Genomic DNA, 13,128 nt, shown 5'->3' with positions numbered 1-13,128 from the left:
TATCCACTTAAAATTTCCCAGCCCACCAGTGCTGCCATGAGACCTGACCAAAGGCTACTGAAGACTGGGGAACAGCAGGTGACTTCTGTCTTGAGTGGCCTTTGGACTCAGGCTCACGGTGCAGATATTAGGTCTCCTTTTCTTCTGGGCACCAGTGTATGTGTATGTGGAGAGCGTAGCTCACAAAAAGTGCATATGTGCTGTATTTTCAGTCTGTTACGTTCTTTGGGTGCTTGCCTTGCTTTTAAGTGCATTGATTCCACCCCACGCTTACCTAATGCCATAACCAATTTGTCTCTGCCCGCCCCACCTGCCTTTATTCTGTGTTAATTGGAAAGCCAGTTATACTGAGCGCATTGAATGTTTTATGTTTTGTTTTCTTGTAAGGTACAGTGGTCCCATCTGGCATCTCTCAAGAACAATGTTTCCCCTGTCTCGCGATCCCATTCCTTCAGTGACCCTTCTCCCAAATTTGCTCATCACCATCTTCGTTCCCAGGACCCATATCCACCTTCACGCAGTGAAGTACTAAATCAGAGTTCTGACTCTAAGTCGGAGGTACCCGACCCCACCCAAAAGGCTTGGGCTAGATCAGACAGTGACGAGGTGCCTCCAAGGGTAAGGAGTAGAAAGACAGATGTGTGCTATTTTTTTTTATTTTTTAAAGGATGTGATACCCAGGCACTGGGAAGACCATGCCCTTGTGCCAGCATTGGTAACAGTATTTTGGAAGGCAGTTCATAATGTATGTGGTCAGTCAGTGTGTTAATGATAAGCAACCTTAAGTACAATATTGAAGCTTCATATAAAATTGGCAATTATTTATAGAATGCAGCTATTTCAGAGAGACAATTTATTATGCAAAGTTAACAAATCATTACCATATTCAGGAAAGAATTTAAAATATCCCTGAGATTATTGCTCAGAGTTAATTTTCCTCTTCATCTGTTAGCAACCCAAACTATGAATCATACACATATTTAAATTTGAGATGGAACTGAACAAAAAGGAAACATTCAATATATTTTCTCCTCCTCTCCCCCTCCCACCCCCCTCCCATCCACTGGGATTTGCTTCTTCTGAGTATATTCTTGCTCCCCCACCAGTCTTTGCCTTCTGCTGATCCATTCCCGGGCATTTGTTTGGTTCCCCTGAGCTTATTCTCCTAATTCTCATGCTGTTTCAGCAAATTGCTTTGTGCCTCCCCTGCTTCAGTCAAAATGCCATATTCTTTTTAAATGTCTCAGTAGTTGGAGGGTAGTGGGCTGTGTATGTGTTCGTGTGGTAACTATTAAACACTACTTAATGTTAAGACTCAATTTCGAGTTCTCTTCAAAATCTGAACAGCATCCCAGCTAAGGCTCTTGGCTTTGTGGATGTTTTTTTATTGATTTTGGTTGTTGATGAACTTGGACCTAGAATTAAGTGTTACTAAAAGCTTAAGAATATATTCTGTAGCAGGAGAGGTTTAATCTTCCTCTTCTCTCTTTCCTCTTCATGGGTTTAACACAACCTTTTTTCTCCCAAGGTACCTGTGAGAACAACATCCCGATCACCAGTCCTGTCCCGCCGTGACTCTCCGCTACAGGGCAGTGGGCAGCAAAATAACCAAGCAGGTCAAAGAAACTCCACGAGGTTTGTAAACCTACATGTCCTTGCCTTTCTTGAACTGAAAGTAAAAGGGTCATGGGAAGCAAGGTGTTTCCAAAGAGCTTTTGGCATTGTCTGTTGGACATGAAAGGAAGATGAATTTGGATCCCTTTCAGTAATGATTAATATTAATTTCCCTTGCTGTATCAGGTGTGCCAACAAACACTGGCAAAATTTCTTCTTCCCTCTCAGTTGTCTGCCCTGTAACTTTACCAATAATTTTGAAATATCCCTAAGATTTCTGAAAAAATGTGGCTGTTCATGAACTTCTTGCTTTTTTGGTGCAGCTGGTCATCTTGGGCATACTGTGGGGACTACTGGCAGCAGAAGTGTTTGTAACATCTAAAGGGAAGAGATCTCGGAAACTTTCTGTCCTCTCAGCCAGAACCAGACTTTAAAAGGGGGAGAAGTGTCCATGAGCTGTGGTGCAGAGCATCTTGAGGTCAGGAAGGGAAAAGAAGGGGCTGCCTCCAGAGCTCAGTGGAGCAATATGGACAGGCCACCCTGGAATTGGCTCACTGGACAGGAGTGAGGGTATTCTGAGAGGGACAAGCAGAGATGTCCTTTTGGCTTATACTTGGGTGGCCAGGACACTTCTGAGCCAATTTTAAACCTGCTGCATATAGACTTGAGAGAACTGTCTACTTTAGGTTAGATATGGCAGGCAGGGGTAATAAAAAGAATAGCTCACACCAACCTAAACTTTTTTTTTACCATCCTCAATAAGGTAATAGGTATTTCAAAGGGAGCCACTGCCTGACTTGTGAAGCATCACTGATGCCCTCAACTCAGTGTTAAGTGCGCTTTCAGATGAGTTATTAACAAAACACTGAGGAAGAGTGGTGTTTGAGTTTTGATACGAGAATCTGAAACTGAAGTGTGTGACAAAAACTTTCTTACCTCCCCTGATACAGCAATATAGAGCCTCGTCTGCTGTGGGAAAGGGTAGAGAAGCTCGTACCAAGGCCAGGCAGTGGCAGTTCTTCAGGTTCAAGCAATTCTGGCTCACAGCCTGGCTCCCACCCTGGCTCTCAGAGTGGGTCTGGAGAGCGGTTCCGGATGAGATGTAAGTCCTTCCTCCACCCTTCATTAACATCACATTTCTAAATTTATCAAGTTATGAGACGTTTTAGCATGCAGTTTCAAAGATGGGTTAGCTTCCAGTAACACACCCCCCCACCCCCACCCCCCGGGCTGTATGTCCTTGCTTAGGAAAGATGGTAGATGCAGAATTTGTCGTGAAAGTGTTCACTGTTCTTTGATTCACATCCTGCCACTGCTTCATTTTCCTGTGTGCAAACAGCTCAGTCTCTGTTCTCGTAGCTCCCTTCCTCATGTGTGCAAGGGCACATTTTGATGCTCGTTGCTTGTCACCTTGGTGGTTGTTGATGGGGTACAGACTGCTACAGGCAGGTCTCAGATGGGGTACGTTGGATGCTGATGCAGGTTTTCCAATTTCTGGCCACAGTTGTTACCCTCTTTAATTTACAACTGTGTGACTGTTTACTAGGGCTTCAGTCATAGGTCAGCTGCACTTATATCATCACAGCTTATGATGGTTTTTTGTTTAGTCCTTCAGGGACAATGTAATAGTGAACCATTGAAACCTAGGTCTTGCTGTCATGCACAGCCTGATAGACTTCTCACCGCTCTTCACCACTACACAGTAAAGTAAGAAAACATATTTTAGCTCCCTGCTTAATCTGTTTTGTTCTGTGTTCCTTTTGGGGTCTTGACACATGCAGCATCATCCAAATCAGAGGGCTCGCCATCACAACGTCATGAAAGTGCACCTAAAAAGCCTGAAGAGAAAAAGGAAGTCTTCAGGCCTATCAAGCCTGCTGTAAGTTGCATCCACTTTCCCCTGTCCCTGCTCTGTTTCAGGTAGGCCCACAAAAAGTACAGTGTGAGCTTCCATTCATGGTGCCACTGGGGGTGAACTTCAGCTTGTGTTGGAGTTTGTATCTGTGGGGCTAAGAGCATGTCCTGAGCTCTGCAATTGCCTGCAGACATCACAGTACTTTAAACATTAGAATTTGCTCTGCTTCTGGAATTGGTTTCTTCTCTCTGGTCCTCTTCCTTCCTAACCTCTGCCTTTCTCTTTGAATCCTGTGCTTCCTTCCTGCGGCTGGACCAATGATCGTGCATTTGACATGACTATGCCAATGCTGGGCTGAATGGTGCAGGGAGAAGTGGTAAGACCTAAAGTTGTTGCTATTTTCTGGGAAAGATTTCTGACATTTTCTTTATCTGCCTGCTGTTACAGTTGATTACAGCTCTATGTCCAGTTGTGTCTGGGGGATTACAGTGGTTTTTTACAGTATTTCCAACTTCCCTTAAAACTTTCTTCTCTTGCCATTATGATACTGCATTAGTGCCCAAATCTCGGTTAAAGCTGCTTTCTTGAATAAACATAAAGGTTGATGCTTCACTTCTGATAGTGTAGTGTGTGAAGTATTTGCCATAAACTGTATTCAGATAAAGAAAGCATAGCTACACAATTGAGAGCAGATTGCACTGACTGCAAACCTGGTTTGTCTGCACTCCAAGCTGTAGACAGAAAAGTAGCTTATGTCCCGTACTGTTTGACAGTCGTGTGCAACTGAGCTGGTACTAATGAATCTGACTTCTAAGGTAAACTCCTTAGCATGGATCCATGTGACTGGAAATGGATCAGAAGGTTTCAGGGAGACCAGTTCAATAAGTCTTAGGATCTTTCAGCTACCTTTCTGCCTAGATTTCTTGTGGTGGATGCTATTAACCTGCAAAGTTTAGGAAAATGAATTCTGACAGTCAACCACTGTATGAGAGTGGGTCTGGGTGCTTGTATGTGTCCTTCAGATGGTAAAATGGGATAAACTGAAGTCACAGGATAGTTTGGATTCAGAGTATGCACATTCTTCTATAATATGGCAAGACCTCCTTAGGTTGGCTCTTTTGGTGCTTTAATTTATCAGAAAGTAAGTTTTGGTAATTATCAGGGATGAATAAACCAAACACAGTGGACAAGTGAGCAAACTTGGGCATTAATCTTTTGGATTTGTCTTGCAAACTCTTCTCCTCTCTTCCTTGCAACAACATTTTTTTCTTCCCATCAGGATTTAACTGCATTGGCAAAGGAATTGCGAGCAGTAGAGGATGTGCGACCCCCACATAAAGTAACGGACTATTCATCCTCAAGTGAGGAGTCAGGGACGACGGATGAGGAAGACGACGATATGGAACAAGAAGGAGCAGATGAATCTACTTCTGGACCAGATGATGTCCGAGCAGTGTTAGTTCTTCTAACAATGTTTTGCTTCTATTTTCCATCTTAGGGGGTTGAAGGAAAAGGTTGTTAGGTATTTTGACTTGCATGTTAGTTCTTTCAGCTTACACCAATCTATGAGCAAGACATAACAGCCTTGTATGTTCACATTTTCAAACACTGAGGGTAATCTCTTCAAAAAGTAGGCTCTATAAATGATGTCCTTTCTCTTTTCTCCTTCGATTTGTTATAAAACAAGAAGTGGTGTTTAACAAACTCCTGACTATTTTTTTTTTAATAGAGAAACTTTGCTAGGCAGGTTATATAAATATTCTGAATATTCTATACAGTCTGATCGCAATATAAATCAATTTTGAGTGTGCCTTGGTGCAGGGCAGTGAAAGCTAGGGCACAAGTACTATTATCTCAGTCCATTTATTTCTTGTCTGGCAAATAGGTCAACACTGAACTTGAGCAATGGTGAAACAGAGTCAGTGAAAACCATGATTGTCCATGACGATGTGGAGAGTGAACCTGCCTTGACTCCTTCTAAGGAGGGCACCTTAATTGTCCGACAGGTATTGCTTTTCCTTCCCTGTGCAGTGCTGCACCTTTTCTGTGCTCATTAACCCACTCGCTCATTCACCCATGCTGTTTCTACATTATATTTGTTGTTCGTATTATCAAGACACAGCTGTAGTGAATTTCAGATGAGCAAGATGTTTGATGCATGCAAAGAGGAGAGTAGCCCTTCACCCCTTGCTTCTGTTTTGCATGCTTTCCAGTGACACCCATGGCAGCACCATGCAGAGTACCTCAAAGTCTGTGGGAGAGAAAGGTAGAAAAGCTGCAGGTGTGTGGAGCAAGTACCTGGAGCAAGAACTTACTTTAGTTTTACCATAGAACCAAACATGGCTTTCAGGAGTGGGGCTGGGAGGGAGGCTGGGGGGAGCATTCAGGGTTTTTAAAAATTGTTTTGAGCCTGTAGTTGAGGGAATACAGACCACCCAGATAACATACACACACACACACACACGTACATACAAATTCATACAACAGTTAGTGTGGGGTAATGGAGAAACAAAATAGGTGGCGAGGTAGAGAATGTGGACAGAGCTAGAGCACTGTGTTGTTGCCTTTGATTCTGAAAATATTGCATTCTTGTGCCTCTGAAAGATAATGATTCCCTGCTTTTAAATGAGCTCGTGCGTTGATAAGCATGCTAGCTTATAGGAGTTTCCTCGGTAATCGCATTTCTGAATTTCACAACTGAATGCCAATTTCTTAATTGAGCCCTCTGGTTTGAAAATTAAGATTTCATGCTTATTGTTTTAAATAGTTAGCTGAAGGCATTCGTCAGACAGTCCAAGCTCATATCTGTATAGGATTTAAGTTAAACAAAATAATAGGGGAAGAATTCCTCCCCCCACCCCCAAAAATGTGCTTGTCCGTGTTGTGGTGGAAGACTTACCGACACAGTTACTCTTCTCTTCATTAGTGGAACTGGCGGTGCAAGTCAACCACACAAACTAAGCTTTTACCTGCCAAAAGAGGTGGGAATTTGCTGAATCGTAGTAGCTCTGCCCACTTTCCCTTTCCATCCAGGCATCAAGGCATGGATTATCAGCTTATTTTTTTAAAAAAAATTAAATGTAAAAAGGTAGGAAGCAGTGAGGGAGAGAGGAGAGAGGTTGTTAGGGATATAGACCTTTACGCAGCACTTGAGCAAGACAAGTGTGCCTGTTTTTTCTACAGAGTACAGTTGACAAAAAGCGTGCCAGCCATCATGAGAGCAATGGCTTTGCCGGTCGCATTCACCTCTTGCCAGATCTCTTACAGCAAAGCCATTCCTCCTCCACTTCCTCCACCTCCTCCTCCCCATCCTCCAGCCAGCCGACACCCACCATGTCCCCACAGACACCCCAGGACAAGCTAACTACTAATGAGGTATGTCTTACACCACAGCTGGCTGCTTTCGTAGGGTTATAGCAGCATTGCCTAGTAGCTAGTTTGCAAAGGAAATCCAGCCAATCTCCCCTGCTTTTTTTTTTCTGTCACCTTTGTTCCCACCCCCCAAATAACACATTTCAGTTCTGTGTAAGAAGCCCTTAACTCTAGAGCAGTCCCATGCCAAACTTGCCAGTTTACTATTTTTGCTTCCTCTTAGTGAGTCATTAATTGCATGGCGTTTGTTTTAAACTAAACTTGACTACTTCATTTTCAAGCCAATACTCTTTTTTAATTCTGTTTTATTCTGGGAGCAGGCTAATTGCAAGCAGTGTGCCTCTTAAAAATTAGCGGTTACTTTTGGCTTTGTCAGTAAAGGCTGGGCTAGTAACTCTGCACGTATGAGGAGCTGCTTGTGGAAACTTACCCTTTGGGAAAGGAAGTGGCTGTGGAGGGATTTTGCTTTTTAAAGCTTGCCACATGGGCTGGGTGAACAAATCAGGTGTTGCCCGGGAGGGTTGTAAAAGCCTGGGGTATTGTTGCTTTGGAATAATGAATGGGTGAAAATCTCTTGGGCTTTTTCCAAGTTTGCGTGTACTCTGAAAAGCAGCTGTGCAAAGATGACTGTTCTCCACCAGTTCTGGTTGTGTTCAGGTGGAGAAGCAAGGTTTTGCCATGGAGGAAGCTCCCTTTTGCTGTCCTGGGCTGCTCCTGGGATGGTGCCTTCCCTTACTGACGAAGTGTTGGTGGGCAAACCCAGTCTTTCAGCGTGTGTAACCCCTCACAGCAGAGGAGATGCACACATGTGAATGAAGGGTGCCGTTTGCCCCTTACCAACCCTAGCAGTAAGCAAGGAGCCCAGCATGGTGGCTCCAGTCCTGGCTGGATGGTCAGCCTGACTTTCAGGGAGAGCCCCTTTCTGTATGCAAGCAGAAGTGGTACAGGGGGAGCAAAACTCAATGAAAAGAAGCTGCCGCTTCTCAGGGTAGAGCCATCCTGCTGTGTAGGCGTGCAAGTGCCATGACAAGGAGAGATTGCGGTGAGCTGGGTAGGCTGATGGCAATGCACGTGTTTACCACAGGATCAAAAATGCTTCTGAACCACATAGCAGGAGGGTGGGTGGGAGGGTTTCCTTCTGGAAATTGGGTTAGCATAATGCTTAATTTTCAGCTATGCTTCATTGGTCTTTGATCTTTCTAAAAGCACACTCTTGTAGGTTATAGACATCAGTTGATTGATCCCAAGATACGCTTGCTCATTACTTTGATCTAAGCAATAAATAAACAGGGTTCAGTTAGTGGAGGCTGTGGCAGTGGCTGGTGGCAAAAGAGCCTTTCGATATTATAGTTATGCAGCAGAGTACTACACTCCTAACACGGACCCACTGCTGTTTATTTTGCAGAGAGTAGAGGCTTAGAAAGATCAGAGGTTGAAGATTAGTTGATGATAAAGAAGTGTCTCTATGTTTGCATAAAGCTGACCAAAAAACCAGTACTGCTTGGTATAACTTACCCACATGCACGCCCTTTATATATAAACTTTTTTTTTTTTCCACTTGTCCCATTCTGCTTCAGTACGCAATGTTGTCACTATAATACTAAACTGGCAAGGGTTTAAAGTCGTTCCATTTCCACTTTTAACTTCATTGTTTCACGTGTCGTCTTCCTTTCTTTATGTTTTTTTCATGTTTAGACCACATAACTCAGCAAGCACCAGTGATTTTATCCACTACATATTCATAGCTTCATATCACCGTTTGCTACACCTTCCACACTAATGAGCCCCTTTGTTCGATACAGGTTTAATGTGTTGCTTTGTCAAATAAAGGTGGAAGAACCTGCTGCAGCTTTCTGGCAAGAGGCTCAGGTTAAACAAAATAGGGAGAACAAACAGTAGTGGACATTGAAACGCAATCCATTGTAGAAGTGAACACTTGATCCCAGATGGTTCTGATTTTGTTGCACAAGCCAGGAGATCAAACTTCATAACTTATTACACTATCTCACTTCAGGAGATGCTTCATAAATTCAAAAGTTGTAGATAGTGGACAGCTTGGAGATAAGATAGTATACATACATTTAAGCAGATATTTTAAAGAGACATTCCCTCACTTTGTGACTGATTGTAGTGGCCAGTCCTAAAAATATTCGCTAGCAGCTGAGGTGACAGGGGTGGCAGTTTAGGTAATGACATTTCGTTGTAACATGTGCAGTGTGCATATGTATCTAGTTCAGGTGTGGTGCCTGCAGTGCGTTGTGTTATCTGTAAAGGAAGTATAAAAGCTTGGGGAGGCTCTATAGCATAATTCTGTAGTGACTTAAAAATGTTGGTTGTTGTTATCCGTGCTTTTTACTGTCATTAATATTAATAAAGTTGAAATTTACATTGCAGACTCAGTCCGCTAGTAACACACTCCAGAAACACAAATCTTCCTCCTCCTTTACACCTTTTATAGACCCCAGATTACTACAGATTTCTCCATCTAGTGGGACAACTGTGACTTCTGTGGGTAAGTAAAGTAGCTGAAGACGACAATTGAAAAAGGGTTCAGTGACTTCAGTGGCTCTTTAAAATACTTACGAATGTTACCATCATGCTTTTTATTTGATTTGCAATGGATTGCATAGTTTATTTCTTTTTCCATTTACATTTCTTACAAAAAGAAAGACTTGCTCAGTATTCTCAGTTACTGATTTGTGTTGTGTGATATAAAGAATATATGGCCAGAATTTAACACTTGAGAGATATTACATGGATTTTACTTTTCTTTTTTCAGTAGGATTTTCTAGCGAAGCAATGAGGTCAGAGGCAATAAGGCAAGACCCTACGCGGAAAGGATCAGTTGTCAATGTGAATCCCACGAATACGCGGCCACAGAGTGATACCCCAGAGATTCGCAAATACAAGAAGAGATTCAATTCTGAGATACTGTGTGCTGCCTTATGGGGTAATGCAAACCTGCTTCTTCCTTGCTTCCTGCACTTCTGAAGTGCAGATGTGCCAGTATGAGCTTACGATCTTTGAGAATGTATCTGAAACCTTAGCAGTTTCTCTGCATCTATTCCGTGCTTGTTAACATATTTATGTTGCAAGAGCTGATTGTTATTATGTTTTTTACAGTATATTGCTTCTGCTTTGATATAATTTCCCGCTGCTGTATGTATGCTTCTGATGGCACCATTCAGACTTCATTCAGCTGATCAGGATGTCCTTTGCAGCTCTCTCCAAGTACATCTCTTGCAGCTTTTGGGAGCTTGTAGTTGTCTTTGCATTGTATAGCTGGTGCACATAGGGTGTTTCTTTTGAAAAATAATCATCTTCTTGAGCCTCTTGGTCATGTTACAGAGCTTGATTAAGATGTGTTTCATAAGATGACTTTCCACCTCAGTCACCGGTTTATGTAGGAAGGAAGAGGGAAAAGAGAAGGGTATGAGGGATGTTTTCCAGTGTGAGACTGTGGCTTGGTTTCATTAAGAGTGGTTACTGCAGAGAGAAGCTGGGTATGGGATGTCAGCTGACCAAGTGTGCCTGGCCTTCTTGTCATAAGGGATAATTTATGTTGGTGTCAGACACTTAGGGTCCTACACTGGTGAAAGGCTTAGAGCAGTGCTTGTTGCCTGCTACAATGTGAAATCATGGCTGCAACACCCAGTGCAAGCTAGCTCTTTCTTGGCCAGAATCTATGGGGCCACCTGAATTTTTTCATTATCTAAATGTTAATAGATCTTCCTTCTGTATATTATGTACATATTTATCTAGTATTGCTAAACTTAACAGACTGCAAATGCACATGCATGTAATTTTAAAAACTATGAAGAGGAGAGTTGGCCATTTCACTGAGTCACACAATGATTGTATAGGTAACACAGTGCATTTCTCTTGTTTACATTTTCATAGCTCATTCCAGGTTTAGTTCTCTTTTAGGGTTATTTCCAGCATTTCTTGTTTTTAAGAATAGCACTGTTATCCTATCCTGAAAAGCCATGTCAGTTAAATAGCTTTCCCAACACCTTATCTTCCTATCTGCTGTTTTATTTCCAGAATTTAGTGGTAAGAATTTTTACCCCAATGCTATTTCTGCATGTATTCATATGAATAGCTCCCTGATAAAATGAAGACTTGTGCAAATGTAAACTTTTGGACTGTGAGAGAGTGAAGGCAAAGAGATATTATATGGGATAAGTGAAAATGACTCATAATTTCTCTGATCTTCCTTGTTTTGCCAGTAGCAATTTGTGCATATGGTTTTATATTTCTTTGATCTATGTATCTGACTGTTACGGTGATTTAAAGTATAGGTGTAAAATGCTAGAGGTGTTTTACAGCTGTAACAAAGCACTTCCTTGTTGAATGTTCAGGGCCAAACTGATGGTGGTGATGCAGGCTGGTACACATGCTTGATTTCTTGATAAGGTTTAGGTTCCTTTACCCTTAAGCGAATTAAGCCATTTCATGGTGATCCATTCCTCATTCAAAAAGAGGGGAGCTTTGCTTTTGCTTTGCCTTTACCAGTGGTAATGCTGTAGCATCTGGCAGGTTGCTGATTGCATTTGGTCTGTGATGCTGTTTCTTCTCATTCTGAGTGGTGAAAGTCAGTGTTAATGACATGGATGCAGTAGCATAGATTTTCACACCCAGCCTCCACAAAGAGCCTGTACTTTTTCAGGAAGCATTTCCATTTGTTTGAAAAACTAGAACTGCTTAATTGTAGGGTGGCAGCAGGAGAGCTCTGCCGGCTGTGAATAAAGAGAGTGCCTGCATTTTAAAATACAGGCACTGCTTGCCACCAGCAGTACCTCATTAGTTTAATCTCAAAATGCATATAGCTAAGGGAAGGGGTCAGGGACAGGCGTGCGTGTAGAGGCATAAACAACTGCACCACATAGGCAGCAGAGGAAGAGATGAGGGTGGAGGCGGGAGCGATTGAACCCTGATGTGCAAAGAGGGGAAGGGACCCTGAGGGACCAGTTTGCATGTGGCTTGCTTGGAATTGTAATCCCTGCTGGAAAAAATACAAAAATATGTGTTAAAGCTGAATCACAGCTTTAGTCAATGGATCCTGGAGCTGCAGGAAGGAGGCTGACTGCTGGGCACTTCCTTGGCTGGTTTGGTGCTGCTGCAGCTTGTGCTGAGCCCTGACTCAGTGCACACCTCGCTCTCCCTGATTCCTTCTGCCATTTCCCAGTTTGAGTCTGTCTCCCAGTAAGGAAGACAGTTGGTGGGAAGTACCCTCGAGGTGAAATGCCCCTGAGGGCTGTGGGATGGGATCCACCAGGTGCTGACCCATGTGGGGGATGCAGAGGCAGGATGAGGGCAGGAAGAGGTTGGAGGAGGTTTCAGCAGCTGGAGGAGGTTTCAGCAGCTGAAGGAGAGCCTGGGAGGGCAGCAGGCCCTCTCCCAAGACAGACTCTGTGCTTGCCAGCATTGGTGGGCTCTTCTGTTTGGAGGAAGCAGAGGAGTAGCAGAGCAGCAAATATGAGCAAAGAGATGTGAAGGTTCCTGAGGACTGCTGGGACCTCTGAAGTGTCCTTACTGAAAAGGCAAGAGAGAGAAAAATGGAGATGCATGGTGGTTTCCAACCTCTCCATGGGCTACATCTATTTTTGACATCTAGTCAGAGGCTTTTCAGAGTGCTCTAGCACCAGCAGCTCAGACCTCTTCCCTGTCATTACCTCCTCCTGGATGCTGCTCTGCTCCCCTCTAACACCCTCATGCTCCCTGGGTCAGGGTGAACGTGCCCTGCCTTTTGCAAACTGCTCCCATGCCTGGTGGCCAGGGTGGTGTTTAGGTAGCGTTCATCATCCTTGTGAGCAGTGGCCTTTTTCAATACTCTGAGAAGGCATGTCACTGCTATAGATGCAGATTGCACCGAGATACAGACTTCTGTGCACTGGGCCCATGTGCTGCACTAGAAAAGGCTCGTTATGGGATCAGCCCAGATGATACATGCACTGGAACCAGTATAGTTGCATCTAGGGATTAATTGACATGGGATTAAAGCTGTTAAGCAATATAACCATAATAATCTTGTGTGAGTTTTGCTTTTCTTACTTCATTATTTTATTATGCTTAAGGATGACAAGTTTTACATTGGGATTACAACATAGAAGTCTAATAAAGTGAGTCATGCATTTGGTTTGATTTCTGTTCCCTGTACTGTATCTGACCTGTCTCTGCACAGTTTGTGAGCTCAAGGACTGAAACACTATTACAAATAAATAGTTAACGAAATTTAAGAGTGATAACATATTAATAGATTTTTAAAACCTAGTCTCATGTATATA

The 13,128-nt window shown here is 43.1% G+C and overlaps 1 protein-coding gene across 10 annotated transcripts in view; it reads left to right on the top strand.

Annotated features, from left to right (window-relative positions):
- The window catches only part of MAP4K4 (mitogen-activated protein kinase kinase kinase kinase 4), a 131,010-nt gene that overhangs the window by 100,520 nt on the left and 17,362 nt on the right, over positions 1–13,128 (top strand). For 2 of the 10 annotated variants that reach the window (XM_026865656.1, XM_026865315.1), the window contains 10 exons: positions 388–618; positions 1,529–1,635; positions 2,565–2,716; positions 3,396–3,493; positions 3,837–3,845; positions 4,749–4,924; positions 5,355–5,475; positions 6,653–6,844; positions 9,236–9,353; positions 9,621–9,791. In XM_026865656.1, the coding sequence (XP_026721457.1) occupies positions 388–618; positions 1,529–1,635; positions 2,565–2,716; positions 3,396–3,493; positions 3,837–3,845; positions 4,749–4,924; positions 5,355–5,475; positions 6,653–6,844; positions 9,236–9,353; positions 9,621–9,791 (1,375 nt within the window). The remainder of the gene's footprint in view (positions 1–387; positions 619–1,528; positions 1,636–2,564; positions 2,717–3,395; positions 3,494–3,836; positions 3,846–4,748; positions 4,925–5,354; positions 5,476–6,652; positions 6,845–9,235; positions 9,354–9,620; positions 9,792–13,128) is intronic. The other 8 variants (XM_026865492.1, XM_026865402.1, XM_026865808.1 and 5 more) reach the window with 8 other exon arrangements.

The sequence above is a fragment of the Athene cunicularia genome, assembly GCF_003259725.1.
Source record: "Athene cunicularia isolate RWA chromosome 1 unlocalized genomic scaffold, athCun1 chr1_part1, whole genome shotgun sequence".
In the NCBI taxonomy this organism is placed as follows: domain Eukaryota; kingdom Metazoa; phylum Chordata; class Aves; order Strigiformes; family Strigidae; genus Athene; species Athene cunicularia.
The sequence above is the reverse complement of the archived record's forward strand: the minus strand, read 5'-3'. Positions and strand labels throughout refer to the sequence as shown.